The sequence below is a fragment of the Crinia signifera genome, chromosome 3 (assembly GCF_055691185.1).
Source record: "Crinia signifera chromosome 3, ASM5569118v1, whole genome shotgun sequence".
Taxonomy (NCBI): domain Eukaryota; kingdom Metazoa; phylum Chordata; class Amphibia; order Anura; family Myobatrachidae; genus Crinia; species Crinia signifera.
Genome location: NC_139219.1, coordinates 150,819,484 through 150,833,456, shown reverse-complemented (window position 1 = coordinate 150,833,456; position 13,973 = coordinate 150,819,484). Strand labels below are relative to the sequence as shown.

Below are 13,973 nucleotides of genomic sequence, written 5' to 3'. Positions count from 1 at the left end.
TCCTGTGTGCCATATCAGTCCAGGGGTGCTGCCATGTGTGCCATATCAATCAGGGACTGCTGCCCTGTCTGCAGTATCAGTCCAAGGGTGATGCCCTGTGAGCCATATCAGTCCATAGGTGCTACCCTGTATGCCATATCAGTATTGGTGTGCTGCTTGTATCAATCTAGGGGTGCTGCCCTGTGTGCCATATTAGTCCAGGGGTATTGCAGTGTGTATTATATCAGTCCAGGGGTTTTTCCCTGTCTGCCATATTATTCCAGGGCTGCTGCTGTCTGCCGTATAAGTCCAGGGGTGCTAACCTGTCTGCTTTATCAGTCCAGAGGTGCTGCTACATTTGCTGTATCAGTCCAGTGGTGTTGCCCTGTCTACCGTAACAGTCCAGGGGTGCTTTGTGTTGATAGAAATAGAGGACAAACAATTGAAAGATTGGAAACCACTTCCTACTACTAATGCTGAAGCTGCTGTCACTATTCCTGACATTGACGATGCAAGTCTGTCAACATCATCTGCTCAGTCCAATAGCATAGAGGGCATGTAAAATCAAATAAGATAAATTTTACAGTAATAAGTAAAAAAGAGTAATGTTAGCTGTCGAGAAACATAAATTGGCAATATGCCATTCATGACACAAAGGGGCAAGAAAAGGCCAAGACCTTGGCCTATGTTTATGACTGATGGTTCTGCATCTCATACTGAAGATATAAGCCCTCCTCTCTGAAAAAAATATAAGCCCTCCTCCCTGAAAAAGAGTTCAGAAATGTCATCAATCCCCAAGAAGAGTAGAAGTGTGTCCACGGTGGCTATGTATACAGTAGGTCTGACCTTTCTAATACTGTACCAGAAGAGGAGGCTCCTTTCACCATTTGCACACCCTCTGCAAGTGTTGGGAGGAGCAGTGCCAATCAACATGCTAGCTTTGAGATTGTGGATGTCATTGTAGAAAAGGATTCTGGTGATGAGGATGTGGTTTGTTTAAATAAGGCACCAGTGGAGACAGTTGTGACCTATGGGATGAAAAAGCCAATTGTTATGCCTGGGCAAAAGACCAAAAAATCCACCTATTCTGTGTAAAATAATTTCAGTCCAAATCTGGACAACTGTCAAGCCATACAGTATGTAGCCTCTATAAAGCCATAATAAGTAGACATAAGGATGTTAACCTCCTGGGAACATTGTACCTTATACGTCACTTGCAGCATATAATTAAATGTTCTTGTCAAATTCAGAAACTTTGGCTAAGATTGTAACCAGTCCAACGACACCCAGCTCCATTTTCTCTGTTGTATCCAAGCGCCTGCAATCCACACCACCACTACACTTATCATCAATTGCCTCCCCAACTAGGATTGGACATAGTCCTGTAGGCAATGTCATAGGAATGACTGACTCCTCTCCCATCTTGGATTGCCCCAGAGGATCATTGAGTTCTATGCCTGCTGTAACTGCTGGGAGTTGATCTTCATCCCAGAAGGGGAGCAGAAAGACCGCTTGTAGTACTTAAGCAAAAAATTGACTATTCAGCAGTCCTTTGCAAAGAATATGAAGTATTACAGCAGTCACCCAGTTGCAAAGCAGATTAATGAGGCCATAACAACTATGCTGGTTTAAGACATGCATTCAGTATCCGCCATTAGTGCAGTGGGATTTAGACAGTTGATGGACAAACTGTGTCTCCGGTACTAAATCCCATCTAGATTCCACTTCACAAGACAACCTATTCCCAGACTGTACAAGGACATTAAAGTGTCATTAGTGTCCTCAGAGCAATACAGTCAATTTACCGACAGTCAAAATACCCATGGTTAAAATACCTATACCCATTGGCAAACAGTCAAAATACTGACATGGCGACATTTAAAATATTGACATGTCATATATTCAACATGAGGTTTTCATAGTTTTTTCTTTCAAACTGACCTGTACTTACTTCACAATCCAAGTGGGAATAGAGGTAGATTATAATAGTGGCAAATGCATGGCGAGCACAGCAAGCCATGTTAAGGGGACGCAATACACTTATACGGTGGCCAGGTTGGTGAATTGACCATTTCAGCATTTTGAGCATGTCAGTATTTTGACCATCTGTAAATGCTTGTCAGTATTTTGACCGTCTGGAAATTATACTAAACCCTCATCAGAAATGCCGGTGTACCCACTGTCCACTTAACCATGGACATGTGGACAAGTGAAACAGTGCAAACTAAGGACTACATGACAGTAAAAGCACACTGGGGGAATGTATTGCCTTCAGGAGCTCCAACAGCAGCAACTGCAGCATCTCACAAACACCAACTCATTCCTAGACAGGCTACGCTGGTGTACCACTGGTTTCAGTAAGAGGCACACAGCTGAGAACCTTTGTGTGGTACATCATTGCACAATGGCTAACCCTTTTTGGATTCTCCTGGGGATTTGTGATATCTGACAATGCCACCAATATTGTGCAAACATGACATTTGAGCAAATTCCAACATGTCCCATGTTTTGCTCACACAATTCATTTGGTGGGGCAGAATTGTTATAAAAAATACAGGAGCATGCAGGAGACGCTGTTGATGGATACTGCTTGTTTTGTGAGGGTCAAAAAAAAAACAATTTCAACCTGAAGTGATTGGTTTGTTAACGTATTATGTGTGCATGTCATGTTTATACAATATAATGCTCTTTGGAGCATTGCTTATTTTTTGTGGAGGCTTAAAAAAAACAATCATCTCAGCCACAAGTGTGGCAGTCCCTTAAGCTGAAATTATAAGCATGTTTTTACAAAGATAAAGTGGTTTACTTTAAAGTTCACTACTGAACTGTGTTACATACTCTTACAACTGTTTAATACCTAGCACCCTTGTAACTGTCACTCACATCTCAGTTCTCGTTTAACAAAAATGTAAATGCCCATATTAAAAGCAATGTTTAAATTCTTAGTCGTTATCATCATCATTATCAATATATATATATTCTAAATATTTTTAATAATAGTATTTACATTTTTTGTAATATAATACACATCCTGCCCACAATGCTTTGCATGGAGCCACACGCAAGCACAATTACTCCTGTCCAAGCACTTTATTATGTGTTATACCTAGTCCAACCAGATCTACCTTATATGCCACTTTATTTCTGAATTTAACTAGCAGTAGAATGTAAATCTCGGATGTATCCCTCTTTTGCTGAGAATCTCAAAGGTGTACGGTATGTCAGTGACATGGCATATATGGCAGCTCAGCAAAAGCAATTTCCAAGATCTGTTCAATTTCAGCATCTCCTGAGCATAGGCGAATCTAGAATTATGGTAATGGGTGGTCCCAGATCTAGACACTATAGTAAAGGGACCTTTGCGCGGCGTAGCCGCGCGGCAAAAAGGGGTGTGGCCTCATGGGAAGGAGGCGTGGCATCACAAAAAGGGGTGTGGTATTACACTTTAGACCATACAGAGTAATGCCATTACACATTTTAGCAAACTCCGTAATACCCATTACACATAAAGCCACACACCGTAATGCCAATTACACATAAGGCCACACACCATAATGCCCATTACATACTATATAACAAACCGTAATGCCCATTACATATTTGCCACATAAGTGCTGCTTACCTACGTGTTCATTGCTAGGGGGTTCTTGCTTGATGGCACCATAGTACCCATTACACATGATGCCGCACACCATAGTACCCATTACACATGATGCCGCACACCATAGTACCCATTACACATGATGCTGCACACCATAGTACCCATTACACATGATGCCGCGCACCATAGTACCTATTACACATGATGCTGCACACATAATGTCCCTTACACATGATGCTGCACACATAATGCCGATTACACATGATGCTGCACACCGTAATGCCCCTTACACATTAAGCGACACATTATGCGTAATGCCCCCACATACCGCCACTTATAGCGTCCCTTAAGCAATGCCCCCAAAAGTGGCACTTACTGTAAATTTTTATATGAGCCTTCGCTGCTGCTGCAGGGAGAGATGGAGAGCGGTGCAGCTGCTTCTATGGGGAGAGGAGCAGAGTGCAGTGTAGAGCACGCACCCACTCCCCTCCTGGTGTCCCCTCTAGCCGAGTGGACATTTTAAATATTGTGCGCGCTGTTGTTGTGCGTGACGTCGGGGGAGCACGCCGGGCGCCGGCACCACATGATTAGGGGGGGGGGGGGGCGGGCTGAGGTGAAAGCAGGGAGAAGAATTGGAGCGGAAGCTGCAGGGGTGACAGTCATTGACAGCTGGGCAGAGAGCAGGGGGCTGCCCGGCTGTATTCAGAGCACTGCAGGTCATGGCTGTTTAAAATAATTCACTTTCACAACAGAAAATGCAGGGATTTACCCGGGAATATGGTCCCAGGATCATGCAGTGACATTCCCAGGCTGACCCCTTATACACCAGCCTAGTCCCTGCATTTTCTGGTGTGAGGGGGAGAGACAACCACTCCCCTCTCCCTACCCCCCTTTAACCAACCATCTTCCATCTTCGGAACCAACTGACCCATTTACATGAGTAATATCATATTGAAGAACTTTTGAGTTGGCTTCGAATGATTTTGGTCCTGTGAAACTGGGCTGTTTGGTTCCAGAGAAATCTGCCCCCAAACAACATAAACAGTCATAAAATTACAATTAAGAAAAAAAAAAAAAAAACGGTTTAACCTCAATATCCCTGGAACCAATTAACCCATATGGATCCAGCCTGGTATCAGATTAAAGGCCCAGCGATTTGGGTTAGACTGAGATCAACCTCGAGCTTCAGTGAACCCGAAGGGGGAACTGGCAGCCGTTGAACTGGGTGGGGGTCGGAATTAGCAGGTCCCATGTTATCCTATAGGGAAAACGTTCCAGCTTTGCCTGGCCGTATCTCTGGTTTCCAGGGGGCTAGAGACACGGGACTGGGCTCGTTGGAAAGCCCCATCCCTCAGCTACAAAATGGGCTAATGGGTGGTCCTGTGCACCCCCGGACCACCCCCTAGATTCGCCTATGCTCCTGAGGTAATTGTCCGAAGTTGAGTACACATTGATTATAGCAAACAATATGCATGATGATGATGACATTGTTAACAATATTATAATGCATATCGTTAGCGATTTCCCACTTTATCGTTAACGATGTGGACACCAGAGGCTCGATAACGATCCTTCCTGTCATCTAAACATGCAGTCAAATCTGGCAATATCGTCAGGGACTACATGTTCAGTGGAGGTCCCAGTGATGTCACTGAATGATATCATTAGCAATATTGTTTAATATTTAAATGCTAGATCGTTCATTCGTGGCAATTTCTGGTTGTTCCTCCTCCCCACTCCCAATCCTATTCATTATAGATAAAGAAAAAAAAAACAACAACTGTTTTCTAGATTCTTGTTTGTGTACATAAAGTTTTAACTTCTTTATATCTCAATTTACCTGTAATCCATTGGTCGCTTACTTATATTTTTGTGGATTTATGAATGTTTGACCTTCAGTCAGATAAACTTAAAAAAAAATGTTATTAAATAACTATAAAAAGTAAACCTAACAAAATAAACGTGCAATGGAACAATAATGACATATTTACTGAAGTGCAAGATAAGGCCTCTGGTATGTAAATTATTGTCCATAACTGTTATGCACTTTATATAACTGTGGAACACTATTTCAAATAGCTCTTTGTTGCCTTAGAGATGATCCAGTTAGCAGTGAAGTTCTACAATATAAACAATACAGCTTTTACTTCTGATGCTTTGATGTTACATATATTCTACTATACATTATATCTTTTCCAATACTTATTCAATGCCACAGCCTTTACATTATACATTCTCTACATTCATCATTTTATCTTTGTCACCATTCTGAACAGAGTGCTTGTAATGTAAATTGCTATATAACTAGTAGCACCCACATCAAACAAATTATTGCTCTGACCTTGAATTTCTCCTTTCGGCATTTAAAATGCTTAAATGATTACAGCAGAGAATCTATGAACACTCATTTGCAGAAAGGCCGCTTTTTATTGTTAAAGCTTCTTTTTATCTGTGTGCCAAGCTGGAAGCTATGCTCATACCAGAAAACAGGTCTGGCAGCAGAACACCAACAGAACATGTGACCTGCTGATTAGAACTGCTACCAGCTACTGTTGTCACACATTGCTTATGATACTATGATCCTATTCACCTCCAACACTATCAAGTCTTAGTCAATTAGGAAAAGAGTATATGATATAAGAGAATATGATATTATTGCTATAGAAACCAGTGGAGGTTTGTTGTCAACTTGTCAGGTAGAGGCTTCGCAGGCATAAAACAGTGGATTTTTCTATGCCACAGAGGATCTGACAGACATCATGTGTATTGTATGTGTATCTGTGGGAATAGAAGTAAATGTATTAAATTGGCCCATGTGTACAGGTGTAGGAATACTTCAGTGCTTGGCCTGCTACTAGTCATCCCCATCATTGTGCACTTGAGATAAGTCTTGTTACATAAGGCAGGACATTAAATAAAGTGGTCATGGTTTTTGGCGGTAGAGCTGAGAAAAAATAAAATATGTTTATAATAATAATTTTTTAATAATACAGTATTAAAAAAATCTGAGTGATAATAAGAGTTAGGCGGTGGGATGATCTAACCCAGAAATGCGGTAAAAACCCTGTTATCGGGTTTTTACCGCATTTCTATATTCTCTAACCCCCCTCTGCAGTGACAGCGCTGCGGAAGGAATTGCCTGCAAAAGCTGGCGATTCCCTGCAGAAGCCTATGGGCTTCTTATCGCAGCGCTGTGTAAGGGATCCATCACGGTTCCCTCCCAGCATGTCCTGCGGATGACTCCATTGCTCTGTGCATGTGCAGACGGACTCCTGGGTCTCAGACCCGGAAGTCCAGCGCCGTGGCCGCATTGCAAGGGACAGCTCTTATCGCAAGACCTGTCCCTTGCGTTAATGATCACATTTGTTAGAGCATATGCGATCATTAACAATGCAAAGCCCGGCGGAGGGGGGCTGCTGATGTTAAAACATCCCGCCCAAAGTATGTTTAGTTGGCAATGCAGTATTCAGACCATTACAAATTGCAATTGGATAGGTAAATACAGTAACACATATGGGAGAAATTAGTTAGAACTACAAAAGTTATTCTAATGATGTTTTTGCATAAGTAACACAAGTGCCTCTGTAATACACACACTGTAACAAAAGCACTTCTATACCTACAAGAAGGGGTTAAAATGAGGGGGAATGGGGTGGAACTGAGGTTCACCACCTCTTATGGGCCCTTATTCTAATCGGAACGGTACGGCCCGCGTGCGGCCGTACCGCCGATGTTTTAACACTGCACATGCGCAGAGGTGAATCTGCGCATGTGCAGCCCCCTTCGCCGCAGACGGATTTCGTCCGCCGCAAAGGGGGCGGATAGGGGCGTGAGAGGCATCATGCCCTCATTTCCCTATGTGTACGCCCCGCGTTTCATGGGCGTTCCCATGCAAACGCGGGGCGTATGCATGGAAATGAGGGCATGACGCCACTCATGGGGGCGGAAAGCTGACGTCGCCGGATGTCAGCTTTCAGCCCCCATACAAGCTACCACACGGACGATTGTCCGTGTGGTCTTAGCTTGCGGGAGCTGCCGCGGCGTGCGGACCTGCCTTCGATGGTCGACGACCATCGAATGCAGGGGGCAGCTCCCACCATGGTGGAGGCGTAGCCTCCACCATTTTGATGCGGATCGCCAGCCGTCCGTGTACGGACGGCCGTGGCGATCCGTAGGGTGGGCGGGGATTGGTTTGTGCGGTCGGAGCCCCGTGTGCGGCTCTGACCGCACCAACCAGAATAAGGGCCTCGGTGAGGTGGAACATTTTAACCTCCACATTGGCCCTGCACAATAATTCTCACAGAAAAGCATTTTAGATTGCAGGGGGAGGCCAAAAACCCTATCACTGGCCCTGCCTAATGGGGGGAGGGGGTAATTAGGTGGCATAGAGAAATGAGTTCCCCCATCTCTGCATGACCACTTTAAGCCCTGTCTACAAGTGCCTCTTTAATACACATAGTTTAACATATACACCTCTGCCACACACACTGTAACACAAGCACTTCTTGTTACAGTCTGTGTATGTACAGCGGTCCTTGTGTTACACATTTTGCAATACAGAGGTGCTTGTGTTAAACTATGTGAATGTACAGAGTTGCTTGTGTTACACTATGGGCCTGATTCTGGTTCACTCGCAAAAGCAAATTCTCTCTTTAATGGACAAAAACATGTGCACTGCAGGTGAAGCAGATGTAATATATGCAGAGAGTTAGATTTGGTTTGGGTTTGTACTTCAAACTGATATCTATATTGCAGTGTAAAAATAAAGCAGCCAGTATTTACCCTGCAAAGAAACAAAATAACTCACCTAAATGTAACTCTCTCTGCACATGTTACATCTGCCCCCCCCCCCCTGCACTGCACATGGTTTTGTCCATTTGAGAGAGAATTAGCTTTTGTGAGTGAACCAGAATTAGGGCCACTGTACATACCTGCGCACCTCCATGGGGTGCAAAGAAAAATCTGTGAAGTTTGTTGGTGCAATGCTGGAAAGCGATGGAAATGCTGATAGTTTGCCCCCATGTGTTCAATACTTTAAAGAATGTGATAGAAACATATTACAGAGCATAGGTTATGTGAGGTTATCATACTCACTGTAAATCTGTAATTACTATATTTTATTAGGTGTAGTAATTAATGTACTATTTTAGTCCGTCGGTACCCTCTTGTTCTCCATATATGTCTATATACTCCCTATATGTGTGTGTAGTTCCAGATCAGATCGCTCTTGCCCTAATATGGTCTGCCAGGAAATACCCAGGAAATAATTCACCAAAAGGTTATGTCCCATTACCATACTTTTGTTCCTGCTATCACAGGAGGGTGTTAGCTGAGGGACAATCTTCACAGGGGGTGATTCAATTCCCCTGCTACCAACAGGAAATGTTCACAGGGGGTAATCAGGACATAATGTAATCAGACTATGATTGTGTCTCTACCTTCAGCTCCTTTGTGTCAATACCAGACTTAGTGGAACCCGGCACCACAGGGGGTGATCAGCCCATAACGTAATCTTGTGTTGTATTGTATCTTGCTATGCATATCTTGACCACTTCCAGACTTTCTGGAACCGACCCCAGCAGGGGGCAGAAGCAGATGGGCAGCAGCAGTACCTGGGAGGGGGGATAAACCTGACTTGAATCCACCAATAGGGATTGAGTGCAAGCCCACTGATGGTATGGAGAAGCGTGGGAAATTGGAAGTTTTTAAAATGACTGGCACACAAGCCAGGAGGGAGAGAATTTGATGGACTGTCCTGGACTAAGAGGTTATGCTCTGTCTAGGTATCGTGTGGACTTATATGCTATCACTGCTGTGGGGATTAAGTGATAGTTTGCCCTGTGGAACTGATCTGGGACTGTGACTATACAAGGACTGTCTGTTTGGGCCTGCTACCTGAATATCTTTCTACTCTGCAATTTACCTTTGCCACTGTTTATTGTCTATTTGTGCGTGCTGTGGAAAATAAACCATTCTTCTGGTTTCATCTGCTCGGTGTCTGAGTGATTGAGGAACTCGTACCCTCACATTTGGCGGCAGCGACAGTGGGATCATTCAGACACCAACCATCGAGCACAGAAAGCACAGAGAACAGAGGATCAGACCATATGTAAGGAAACGGAAAATGCAATAAGGTGATGTTCAGCAAGTGAGCAGGTGTCAGTCCTGTGAAAGGGAAAATGTTTCCAAGGAAAGAAAATCGATGCCTCAAGACCCCTGTAGCAGAGGAGCTCAGGGATGGAGGTTCTTCAGTGTATCGGCAGGCTGGGAAGCCGGATCTGTTATTTATTGTCAGGAAAATGCAGTATATCTGGAAGTACTGGGAAGACGCTCAGCAGATGGTCAGCGGGTGGAGAGTATCCAGCATACAGGATAAAGTGTGTTACCTGGGGGATGCATTCCTGCACTGTAAAGGTGAGGCCACTTCTTGGAATCTGCTAGGAGAGCCAGAGTTTGTAGAATTTACAGAGGAAGTGATTGCTACAGTTACCCAGATGCTACAAAGAGGACAATATTCTGAGGCTGAAGGACAAGTCCAGAATAAATTGATGCCCCAGATAGAACCAGAGGAAAGGTCTAGAAGGGGGCTACTGCAATCTGGGCAGACAACCGAGGGGTCTGCCACAGAATTAATTGTTACCGCAAGAGAAGGGTCGTTGTCAGGGGGGCCCCTAACTGCCCTTGAAGAAATGAGTATGGAGGAGCTGATAGCAGAAGGTCAGCTGCGAGGTATACCCATCCAATCCTGCACTCGCGGGGAAATCCTTCAGCAGATCCTTCACGATCAGGGAGATCCTACAAATGCATTTGCTGATTATCGAGCCTGGATCCTCCATTTCGGTGCCCAGTTGAGTGTGTGGGAACAATTGCAGTGTCTGGAGGAGTGCTTCGTGGTGGCAGAGGAAGAGGCGATTGATCGGGGGCTCCTGGATACCCCAGCATGGCAAGATCAGTGTCGCAGGGGGCGTGATGAAAGGCACCGTTTGCAATTGCTTCTCCCCCATCCTAGGGAGGAGCTGCACTACTGCTTCCCTTTTGCTGAGGTGGGAGATGCAGAGCTATTATCCTGCTGCCAGGGGATCTATGAGGACTGCGTCCAAGAAGAGATCGCCGTGGTTAGAGGAGTATCCGACAACATCCAGGCCACCAGCCCACCAGTCACAGATGACGTCGTGTTTCGGGCTGCCCAGCATACTCAGCTGGGGAAGGAGGCTATCGCGGAGAAGGAGGTGTGCGCAGAAGTAGCTGCAGGTGAGCATCTGGCTTTTAAGGGGACAGAGCTGACACAGCCTGTCCTGCAGCCACCAGCGGAATTGTTTGTGATGGAGGGTCCCTTCTCAGCCCTGGACATTGAGACCAAATGCTGGACTGAAATGTGCCATGCCCCTAGTTTGGGTTTGGGGGAGGAAGGACATGACGGGGTGGTGGAAGTGCCAGGGCCAGAGCCCCTATATTGGCCTGCTGTTTGGCCCCTGTTCCTTGGGCAAGAGGGGGAGGTGGAAAGTGGTCCCTGCCACATTGTGCCCGAGGCAAAAGTATTAGTAGGTTACAATGTTGCAGAGGGGGGGTACCCAGAATCCGAAGAAGAGGAATCGCTACATCCCTTGTTAGTTCCAATGTATGACATTGGGGCAGATGTATTAAGCTTTGCGAAGAGATAAACTTGAGATAAAGTGGAGATAAATTGGAAAGAGATAACGCATCAGCCAATCAACTTCCAACTGTCATATTTCAAACACAGCTGATTGGCTGGTGCGTTATCTCCTTCCAATTTATCTCCACTTTATCTCAAGTTTATCTCTTTGCCAGGCTTAATACATCTGCCCCTTAGACTGTAATCATGCCCTTGCTGGTTCTGCAAACCAGCCGCCTTTTACAAGATGGGTTTGGTATGATGTCACCCTGTGGGACTCAGGTGGTAAATCCAAACCCCAGATTCTCTGCTCTGCATCCCGCTATTCCAGGTTGTTATTGGTTCCAGAACAGCTTGGTACCGGGACTACAATAGTAGGGGAAGGAATGTGAGGTTATCATACTCACTGTAAATCTGTAATTACTATATTTTATTAGGTGTAGTAATTAATGTACTATTTTAGTCCGTCGGTACCCTCTTGTTCTCCATATATGTCTATATACTCCCTATATGTGTGTGTAGTTCCAGATCAGATCGCTCTTGCCCTAATATGGTCTGCCAGGAAATACCCAGGAAATAATTCACCAAAAGGTTATGTCCCATTACCATACTTTTGTTCCTGCTATCACAGGAGGGTGTTAGCTGAGGGACAATCTTCACAGGGGGTGATTCAATTCCCCTGCTACCAACAGGAAATGTTCACAGGGGGTAATCAGGACATAATGTAATCAGACTATGATTGTGTCTCTACCTTCAGCTCCTTTGTGTCAATACCAGACTTAGTGGAACCCGGCACCACAGGGGGTGATCAGCCCATAACGTAATCTTGTGTTGTATTGTATCTTGCTATGCATATCTTGACCACTTCCAGACTTTCTGGAACCGACCCCAGCAGGGGGCAGAAGCAGATGGGCAGCAGCAGTACCTGGGAGGGGGGATAAACCTGACTTGAATCCACCAATAGGGATTGAGTGCAAGCCCACTGATGGTATGGAGAAGCGTGGGAAATTGGAAGTTTTTAAAATGACTGGCACACAAGCCAGGAGGGAGAGAATTTGATGGACTGTCCTGGACTAAGAGGTTATGCTCTGTCTAGGTATCGTGTGGACTTATATGCTATCACTGCTGTGGGGATTAAGTGATAGTTTGCCCTGTGGAACTGATCTGGGACTGTGACTATACAAGGACTGTCTGTTTGGGCCTGCTACCTGAATATCTTTCTACTCTGCAATTTACCTTTGCCACTGTTTATTGTCTATTTGTGCGTGCTGTGGAAAATAAACCATTCTTCTGGTTTCATCTGCTCGGTGTCTGAGTGATTGAGGAACTCGTACCCTCACAGGTTAATTGGCTCCCAACAAAATATGCTTTAAGGTGGCCATACATCAGAAAGATCGATTTTAAGATCGATTGTACTCATGATTGTGTCCAATTTCCCTTCAACTCCCTGGCAGTCATTGGTGGTTTTTGGACACAAAATGTGCACACAATCTGCATACAATCCATCTTACAATCAATTGAGATTGTATGATTGGGTACAATATTTTTCTGATGTATGGCCACCTTTAGAATTAATGTGTGTACATGTGGTAGGGAATATAGGGTGAGATGCACTAAGCTTCAAAAGTGATAAAATGGGGAGTGATAAACAACCAAGATTGTAAAGGTGCCCAAACATGGTACAATTGCTGGGTGCGATGAGATGCATGCTCCCGTCACACATCTCATCACACAGCTCAAAAAGTATGCAATGCGATGAGATGCGATATTGCATACAATATTGTATACAATAATTGTACAGTGTATGGGCACCTTAAGCTCCACTGGGGCAAGGACTGATGTGAATGTTCAAATATTCTCTGAAATGCGCTGCAGAATATGTGCCCACTATATAAATAACTAATATTAATAATAGTGTTTGGGGAAGCACCGGTAAGCCTTTCAGAAAAATTAGCTAGGACTTGTTTTATGGGTATGCTGAAGCCAGTGTCTGTGCCCTTGTTGGGAGCCCCAGTACATAATTTCATTGGGAATCCTGTGTAACCAGAGGGATAATCTAATGTCTGGTGGTCACGCATCTTCATCTTTGGACACAGCATGGAACTAAAGAAGCCTGCAGTCAGTGTATTTTTACATAACACACCTACTGCTGATTTTGCATATTGCATATCTATACCTGTCATAATCACTCTATTGTAATCTGTTGTAATTAAGCATATTCACTTAAAATAAAGGGGTTAAGGTAAAATGCCTGCTTTTTAATTACAATACAGAACACTTTTCTTAATGAGCCAGTTCAAATGGACCCAATTCTGCTGCCTTAGAAAATAGATACATGAGTAAAAACAACAAAATAGTTGATGTATTTCTTATTTTGTTTAATGCAGGCTTGTGACTGTGCTGGTCCAGGATCTCTAAGTACACAGTGTAATCCAGACACAGGTTGCTGTTTCTGCCGTCCAAATTTCTTTGGGGACAAATGTAATACTTGCAGAGTGGGATACTGGAATTATCCACACTGTGTTAACTGTGATTGCTTGTTGGCGGGAAGTAATCCAGAGAGCTGCGATCAAGAAACACAGAAATGTCCCTGTGCCGAAGTGACAGGACAATGCAGCTGTAAGGTAATAAAAAAAAAAACAAGATGAAAAACTAATATCTGTGTTTAAAAGGTGTTTTATATACTTGAAGTCTGACTGCATGAAAGCTGTAATATTGGCATAGACACACTTGTTTCTGTGTGAAATGATCATCATTAAA

General features: G+C 44.2%; 1 protein-coding gene across 1 annotated transcript in view; it reads left to right on the top strand.

Moving 5' to 3' along the window:
* Window positions 1–13,973, top strand: part of LAMA2 (laminin subunit alpha 2) — a 727,667-nt gene that overhangs the window by 425,863 nt on the left and 287,831 nt on the right. The window contains exon 23 of the mRNA XM_083176751.1: window positions 13,601–13,837. Coding sequence (XP_083032877.1) covers window positions 13,601–13,837 — 237 coding nt within the window. The remainder of the gene's footprint in view (window positions 1–13,600; window positions 13,838–13,973) is intronic.